Genomic DNA, 9719 nt, shown 5'->3' with positions numbered 1-9719 from the left:
TAGAAAAGTTGTAACCGCAAATAACATGTTATTGATCAAACTAGAAACACTTTATACAGTTTATATACCAAAGAAAAAAAATTAGAATTACCTGTGAATGTCAATTGAAAGTTGTTGATAATAATTTTACTGTTGTTATATGGCTGTGAACTGTGGGGCATTGGTGATTTAAATTCAATGGAGAAAATACAGGTTGATTGTATGACGCATATATTAAATATAAAGAGAAGAGCGACTTACTCCACATGTAATGCTTTATGGCAAATTGGGCCGATTCCCTCTAAGTATTGTTATTAAAACGCATTACAGGATTCTGGTACAAAGAAATCTTCATGGATAGACAGTGTTAAACATATTTTAATGATTGTGGATTAAGCACTATATGGCAGAACCAGTACTTCCACGAAAGTCATGTAAATGACTTAACAAAAGGCTATAAATACAAAATTTACAAAACCTGAACACAACTTTTAAGAATTTTATATTCCTATCTCAGGCAAGTGTATCCAGTCTCTCATATATTTTAGACTTTTAAATAGCCATTTACCAGTTAAAAAGGTATTGAAAGAAATGAAAGCAAATGTACTTTTTTGCAACCAACTTATATCGGCTATGAATTCCACCATCGTTTGAAATGTAACCACTTGTAAATAATAGAAGAAAAGCAATACTACAAATATTTTATGTTTTAAAAGGATAATGTATTAGATTGACTGTCAAAAGATTAACATCACATCAGCAAATTCATCTCGTTTTTACTTAATGTTTTAGGAACCTACCAGTAATACAACCTAACTGATCTCCAATAAATGATTTGTTATACCTAATGCCAATTATAAGTATATTATGTATCTGTACACACTGGTATGTATAGAATTTGATTAAGGAAATTATGTCTTTTGCATAGTTACAAAAAATAGTTTATAGCTCTTAACCCCGAAAGCCTGGTTGATTACTTTATTCTTTATATTATAATATATTATATGTATATCTCCCTCTATTTACACTTATATGTGTTGAATGTAAATTAAATTCGAAATTTTATGGTCCTACCTCCACTACTTTACTTCGCCTTTAATTACAAATACTCACAGTAGCGGTTACGAAAAGTGACCGTTTAATTGCTTGACAAGCCATTTACAACAGAGCAGGCTCAGAGCTCGCGTTCAAACTGACGGCCCCTGCAACTTATTGAGTAAACACAGGACTAACATGTGGACTTTAAAAATTGCTTTCGTATTTACAGGTATATTTTTGTGGCTATAGTTTTTACTTTATTTCTTAAATCAAACATTATTTGCGTAATAATGAAAACAACATTGCAATGTGACACTAATTAAATAAACAAAAAGAAAATAAATTTATAAATAACTAAATCAATGTAGAAATGAATGTAGGAATTAATGCACAAACGAACGAACGAACGAACGATCGAGCGAACGAACAAAAGAACGAACGAACGATCGAATGAATTAATAAAATATTAAATGCACAATTATTTCCCATATTATATTTATTTAGTTAAACATAAACAAAATTTAATAAAAAAGGTTTCGAGTTTATCTAAATTGGTATTTATGCAACTTTTTTTTTATTTTGATAAAAATTACTCAGTTTATCAGCTGATCGTTTTTTGTTCAATTATAATAAAACCATTAGAATTCTTGCCGGTACTAAATAATATTAAATGATTGCCATATATAGGCAGCAAAGCTTATTAAGATAAGCTAAAAAAATAATATATTTATGAATTTAGGTTTTCAATTTTATGATGAGCAAGAAAGGGTCTACTTTTAGATATAGCAGTTGGTACTAGTGCATATAGTTCATGTAGTTCATGTAGTATTTTTATTCTACAAATAAAACTGTTCTGCAAAACTACAAAACTCAGGTACTGCAACGGAACGTGATGTAACATATGTTTTCTTACCTTTATCCACAGCTTTGCAGTATGTTCTTAGCTTGACCCAGCAGGAGTTAAACTATGTAGCCCAAAAGCTCGACGTTCGAGTAAAGCTGACGGACAGCCTCAAATACGACGGAAAACGTCATACAATGGTCATTACTCTTTTAAACAAAGGACAAAGACCAATGGAACTCCGAGAAGTCGATATGTTCTTCCATAGTTTCTTCATGGTTGAGCCAGACCATTTACCGAAACCTGCAGGATACATTTCCAGAAGGAATCACGTTCATCTGCATCATATCAACGGCATGCTGTTCAAGATGACTTTTCTCCCATCGTTGGGGATAATTCTCCCAAATGAATCTAAAGAAATTCGTATCACCATACAAGATTGGGCAGTGTCAAGGACAGACGTTATCAACAACTGGTATATAGTCTCAAAGGGGTTGACACCTACTGTTCTTGATGCGACTGCGCTGGATGATCTTTCATTTGTAGAAGAATTCATTGATCCAAACCAATACAAACGCTATATGGATGACAAGTATAACCCTTTCACGCCAATAGACCGGTTTAATCGAATGAAGGCGTACGACCTCGGTTCAAGCGCAGTAGAATATGGGATAATACCTACCCCTAAAGAGGTCGGCTTTGACACCAGCAGACCTGTTACGATCGACAACTCATGGATAATTACAGCCGCACCGAGCTTGTTAAATGAAGCAAACTTTCTTGGAGGTAATTTTTGTACGAATACACCCTTTTATGTTTGCCCCCAAAATAAAAATGAGATAACACAATAATTTCAGAAGAATACGTCATTTTAATTATAAAACGAAGAAGTTTTACCTTAAATCATTTATAAGTTGCTGGCACCGTTACATATCATTTAAAGGGTATATTGTGTTGTAAAAACAACTAACATGATCCTTGTACCAGTGTTCATCGCCACTCAGCGTGCATATATGCTGTATATGTGTCTGTAATTGCAGCAAAGCTGCGACTTCCCCATATTGATACGCCCGTAGCAACTCGGGCAATTATTCTTGAGATCGGCAACACCGGCATTGACGACCCTGAATCCTACTTAATAAAATCGCTTGATTGTGCAGACGTCATTTCTGTGAAAGGTAAGATCTATTATGAAGTAAATTAAAGCAAGGATTATACCATTTAAGAGAATAATTGGATAAATGAACATACATTAACTCAACTTATCATAATTTAAAGTGTTTACACTGGTGATTATTATGTTATCACGCAATGTTGTAATATCAATGTACTTGTATTACACTAGGTCAAAGTCCTGCAGGAGTGTTTTACGGCGTACAGTCGTTACTGAGTTTGTTGACGGTGAACGGCACAGAGACATTTCGTACCCTCCCTGGATTCTCAATCTTGGACGAACCCAGGTATTGCTAGTTCTTTAATCATCACTCATGGACGCACCCAGGTATTGCTAGTTCTGTAATCATCACTCATGGACGCACCCAGGTATTGCTAGTTCTGTAATCAACACTCTTGGACGCACCCAGGTATTGCTAGTTCTGTAATCATCACTCATGGACGCACCCAGGTATTGCTAGTTCTGTAATCATCACTCATGGACGCACCCATGTATTGCTAGTTCTGTAATCATCACTCATGGACGCACCCAGGTATTGCTAGTTCTGTAATCATCACTCATGGACGCACCCAGGTATTGCTAGTTCTGTAATCATCACTCATGGACGCACTCAGGTATTGCTAGTTCTGTAATCATCACTCATGGACGCACTCAGGTATTGCTAGTTCTGTAATCATCACTCATGGACGCACCCAGGTATTGCTAGTTCTGTAATCATCACTCATGGACGCACTCAGGTATTGCTAGTTCTGTAATCATCACTCATGGACGCACCCAGGTATTGCTAGTTCTGTAATCATCACTCATGGACGCACCCAGGTATTGCTAGTTCTGTAATCATCACTCATGGACGCACCCAGGTATTGCTAGTTCTGTAATCATCACTCATTGACGCACCCAGGTATTGCTAGTTCTGTAATCATCACTCATGGACGCACCCAGGTATTGCTAGTTCTGTAATCATCACTCATGGACGCACCCAGGTATTGCTAGTTCTGTAATCATCACTCATGGACGCACCCAGGTATTGCTAGTTCTGTAATCATCACTCATGGACGCACCCAGATATTGCTAGTTCTGTAATCATCACTCATGGACGCACCCAGGTATTGCTAGTTCTGTAATCATCACTCATGGACGCACCCATGTATTGCTAGTTCTGTAATCATCACTCATGGACGCACCCATGTATTGCTAGTTCTGTAATCATCACTCATGGACGCACCCAGGTATTGCTAGTTCTGTAATCATCACTCATGGACGCACCCAGGTATTGCTAGTTCTGTAATCAACAATAAGTTACAATGAAACCGAGACACCGAATGAACACCATTCAGGATCATTATACTAAAACAGCTGGCTTTCATGGATATTAGCTAGCTGTTAAATGTCACCACTTCCTTCTTATCCAGCTATATCATATATAAGTTGTTAAAAAGATGATAAAAGCATCGGTATTTTTTTATATTAAGTAATTAAAACGAGTTTAATATATTTCTTTATATTACTATGTATACTTCATAGACTAGAGCTTAGGCTTACATCTTGATTAATGTTCAGGTGACTGCCTTTGAACGGTCAGTATAACACGTGTTCAGTGTTGTTGTTTTTTAACTATCAGATGCGTGTACAAGCTAAGCCTTTGCTCGATATTGATGTCAATGAACAGTTTCAATCACCTCTTCCAGGGACGTGGTTTGTTCCCCAGAGGGATTCTTTCTTTGGCTTTTAATGAAATGTCAAACATGATGCAATAATATAGGAAATGAAAAATACTTTTTGACGTGCATTGTTATAATAGTACGTGACATGGAAAACAAGTAGATTTGAAATTGATATGTATTTCCTTACAATGATATTCGTATAACTGTCAAGAAAACAATCGTGCAAAAATCTAGGCATACAGTTTGTTTATGGATTGGAATAGCACATTAACGTCAACAGTTGGGAAGATGATAAAAGTGAGAGTGGTTTCTGACAAATGAACCTGTGTGTTGGTTTAGTTGTATACACTACCATTGTGCGTATTGGGTTGTTTCAGTATAGATCATGGCAGGTTTTACGTTGTCTCACTTGTTGAAATATGACATCCTATATAAAGTCATCAGGTGCATGAATCAAATTACATTTTATTTAAAAAAAACCCCGTTTGTTTTGCGTCAATTGAAAACAGTTGTATGAGAGTTTTTTTGAAGAAATACGAGTAATTTGACTGAAAGCTTGACGCTGCGCACTCTCCTGTTCAAGGAATTAGAAAACATGTTTGACATTTACTCTTACTTAATTGCGTACATGTATTGAAGTAAGCAATATCCAATGTTGAAATCATTGTCAATATATGTTTAAACCATTGTTTGGGGGTGTTTACAGATACGGGTATCGTGGTATCCACCTTGACGTTGCACGAAACTTCCAGCCTAAGGAGACTGTTATAGATCTCCTCGACAGCATGGCTCAGTACAAACTCAATAAGCTGCACCTTCACCTCTCAGACGATGAGGCGTGGCGTCTTGATATACCCTCATTGCCGGAACTCACTTCGGTTTGTGTACTTTGCTTTAGAATTCATGTCAGATTCTGCTTTCATACGACACGCTTAATCTCGACGACAGGTTGAAAAATAACCCGTTCTGTATACCACAGTCTCTGTTTTTGTATGATATAGAGCTTGTTTCTCGTTTTTTTTCACATAGTTTGCCTATTTGTAATGCTCCCAACAACATTTATGTCTAATTGTTAGTGAAACTGGTGACATTTATGAACTTATTGTATATCGTGAGTACCGCTTTGCTATCGAGTTGCTACCAAAAAAATCACACCTACATTTACACACAATTTTTAGCGTCTGAAATGGTAAATAAAACGCATGTTTTCATCCGTTTTCACAAGAACACAAATGGTATTTAATGGTGATGTTCCAGGTTGGTGCTAAACGATGTCATGACTTAGATGAAAAGACTTGTATCATCCCTCAACTGGCATCAGGCCCGCGGCCAGTTGCACCTGGGTCAGGCTTCTACCGCCAGAACGACTATCAAGATATCCTGATGCACGCCAAGTCGAGACACGTCGAGATTATCCCGGAATTTCAAATGCCCTCACATGCCCATGCTGCCATTAAAGCAATGGAGGAACGATTTCGGAATAGTAATGACATTGACCATCTCCTGACGGACCTTGAAGATACATCCGAGTATTTGTCAGTTCAAATGTTTAATGATGACGCTATGAATCCATGCGTTGAATCAACATATAATTTCATGAGAACTGTGATCCAGACAATTAAGCGTTATCATATTGATATAATGCCTCTGCAATACTTCAATCTGGGTGGCGAAACAATTCCGCACGGAGCACTTGTAAATTCTACAGCGTGCAAAAAAGCTTTTCCAAGCGTAACTCCGGAAGAACTTCCTGTCTACGCAAAGGCATATTTCATGAGCCGACTCGCTAAGATGGTAATTGTTGATGAAAACCTTAAGCTAGCCGGTTACGAGGATGCATTCTTTCTGAACGGGGACCCTCTACCTGGTGGATCGACTAACCTGTTGGCGTACCCATATCAGAATGTATGGGAATGGGGACTTGCGAACAAGGCATACAAACTAGCTAACTCTGGGTACCCGGTAGGAAACTGTTTTGACGAATGGTTTTTGACAAACTCTGGTTATAAGCATCGAAGAGAATATGTTCGCAATAGTTAACTTCTACTTTAGATTAGTTCATGTTTGTCAATGTCTTGATAACATCGATGTTTCTTGAATGGACTTTTGATTGCAACTCATTTATGAGGCGTTTAATGTAATACATCCCTTATTTAATGAAGGAAAAACGTTTCAAAAGAAAGGAGTTGAAATGCATGTACTTTTGTTATAACTTCTTATGGTTCCGATATATTTATAAAAAAATGTTTTTGTTTTTTTGCTATAATATTGACAAACTTAGTGTATTATATATTTGGTAGGTTGTGTTGTCGCCCGTGACACATCTGTCGTTTGATCATCCATACGAGCCAGATTCGGAAGAAAGAGGACTCTATTGGGCATCTAGGTACCAGATCTAAACTCATCCATTGGTAGCACTCGTTATAGGAAGCACGCTGTTTCTATGCAGGAAGTAGTTCCGGTTATGTTGACCGTTCCGAGGCAATAAAGCAAGCTGTTGTTCATACATATATACATATATTTTGATGCGTCTGTGTTGTTATGTATATTGCGTGACTCCTGTTTAAGTGTATATTTGGGCCTTAGTCTTATGCCTAAGAATAGGGCCTTCGTAAATGTTTCCGTGCTGGGTTTGACCCTGTAGTTAATATTGTATTATGTAAAGTACAAAGGGTAGTGTGATTAGCAGGGCGAAGATTGGCGACTTAGGTTTTATTTCTTTCCCTGTCATATAAGTAATACAGGCAAAACAAAATATTTGCATTCATAAACAATTAAACTACTTACCATATTCAGGTTTACAGACACATACAAAGTATTTAGTCTTCGTCCTGACGACCTTTATGACAACATCGACGTCAAACGCTCTGGTGAGCCTTTAACTCGCTTAGATGTCTGCGGCATTGGCGACGTCAATTGTGACCCCCTACTGAGGCCGGAAAACATCATGGGTGAGCCATTCATGTATTTTGTCGGAACTGGGCAGTAAGATGGTGTTGGCGGGACAAAAGACGACAACGTAACGGTTAAGCGGGTTTTTCCCTGCCACGCGATAAAACTGAAGGCGAAAGCAACGAAATAGAGGCCGAAAATAGGAAATTAAGTTGTGGCAGCTTTTTGCCCTAGAGGGAGGACCTTTTCTTGTTCTCGCGTCTCGAGTTTTCATATGTTCGTACATACACACGACAAAGTGCTACTATGTTTTTTTCCATTCATCTTCCGGAAGGCAAATTTACACATTTTCCCATTATGTATTCATGAATGCACGTGCGCATATTGTTATGCAATCATTATACATGCCTACTACAGCCACATTATAACCTCACTTAGTCCGGTTTTCGCTTTCAATTTGATTGGTTTCCACCTAACAAACACCCGGGAATCGACTGCTTTGTTGTGTTTGTTTTTTAAAAAGGCAAACACATGAGACAACAAAAGTTTAAGATAAAAACCACAATTAAAGGATTATTTTGTCACCCTACAAAAAGTTATATTTTTATTTAAAGGCATTCAAGCGTTCGGTTGGACGGAACTAATAAAAGACAAAGACACGCTTGACTTCATGTTGTTCCCCCGAGTGCTTGCCCTTGCCGAGCGTGCCTGGCATCGAGCACCCTGGGAAGCCAACAGTACCGTGCCAGTCTCAGACTGGGAGAAGTTTACCAACAAGGTTGGATACAAGGAGCTCCCCAGATTGGACAAAGACGCTATCAAGTATAGGCTGCCTCTTCCGGGCATTGCGTAAGGCGTTTGGTAACATATCTTACAACTCAATAAACAGGATGTCATACGCGTTTGTTTCACCATACTATCGTCCCCAGCTTTACATACTTTGTCTAGCTAATAGAACAAGGAACTTCATTGTTGAAGGACGAAAATTGTCATCGTTTATTCTTAGTTTTTATTGACAATCTTTTCTGAATGGTACTGGATAACATGGCTTCGTGAGTAGTTTCCTTCCAGTCCTTACAGTTAACTTCTGACAGAAGACATCGCTGAATATAATTAAGTTTTTCTTTTCTATTTTGCAGAGTCGGGACAAGCAACAACCGCGAGTACCAGGTTACTATGAAGGCCGAATTCCCCAACCTTCGTCTCCAGTACAGCTTCGATAATGGACAGTCATGGACGGAGTATGCCTACCTCTTCGTTCTGGACGACATCAACCAGACCATTGTGATGCGGACAATGTAAGTAAATGCAGTCTAAATTGTTGAATTCCGCAAAAAAATACATTCTTATGATAACCGAGTTAAATTGTACGTAGGCTTTCCAGACAAGTCTATATGTAGACTAGTATATATGTATATATGTTGTGTTTCACTCTTCACTCAATGCAAGTATAAATGGTATTAACAAATATTTTACCGTTTTGGTGCTTACTATTGGTATGTATGCTGTTTCATTGTCTACACATGTTTGTTTGAAATATTACACACATTTTTCCTGTTTAGTATTCAAATCGGCAGGAAATACAAATCAGTGGTTCTATAGCTCTTTCCGCCCAAATTGCCAGACATTTGCTCTTTTGCTCTTAACGAACGATTTTTTGCAGGTCCACTGATGGTCAACGATCAAGCAGGACGGCGCGGTTTGCTATCAATGACATCATCAATTCCAAGATATAGCGACCAGCGGATAACTACGAATGGAATGTATCATTATTATAATACATACCTTAAACATATTGAAGGTCATTACATCACTGTATAAAATGCGTATGGTTTAAAAAGATTTGTTTCACTATTACTGCCTATATATGTGATATTGTATCCATACAGTTTATTGACATATATATAATAAAATAAACATACTAATAAAATTATCTCTTTTGCCTTTACATATCAAAATACGCATTGTAATAAACACCATTTTTGATGCAATTCTCCTTTTTTAACAATTGCCAACACAAGAACAGTTGTTTCTTTAAATCTTCTTTTAAAGGAGGAAATAAATATATCTATTCATCTATGATTAAGATATTGTCTAATATAATATCAACGCGAGAACGTGTAGACTGTGT

The 9719-nt window shown here is 37.3% G+C and overlaps 1 protein-coding gene across 1 annotated transcript; it reads left to right on the top strand.

Annotated features, from left to right (window-relative positions):
* Nucleotides 1-1154: 1154 nt before the first annotated feature.
* Nucleotides 1155-9436, top strand: LOC128229217 (beta-hexosaminidase-like). The gene is made up of 11 exons (XM_052940967.1): nt 1155-1246; nt 1943-2644; nt 2899-3036; nt 3204-3318; nt 5403-5574; nt 5954-6658; nt 6997-7082; nt 7493-7647; nt 8203-8437; nt 8728-8886; nt 9252-9436. Exons 1-11 carry the CDS (start codon nt 1213-1215, stop codon nt 9322-9324), a joined length of 2574 nt encoding a protein of 857 aa, XP_052796927.1. The 5' UTR covers nt 1155-1212; the 3' UTR covers nt 9325-9436.
* Nucleotides 9437-9719: the final 283 nt, after the last annotated feature.

This window comes from Mya arenaria, chromosome 3 (genome assembly GCF_026914265.1).
Source record: "Mya arenaria isolate MELC-2E11 chromosome 3, ASM2691426v1".
Lineage (NCBI taxonomy): Eukaryota > Metazoa > Mollusca > Bivalvia > Myida > Myidae > Mya > Mya arenaria.
Note: the sequence above shows the minus strand (reverse complement) of the source record. Positions and strands in the feature narration are given on the sequence as shown.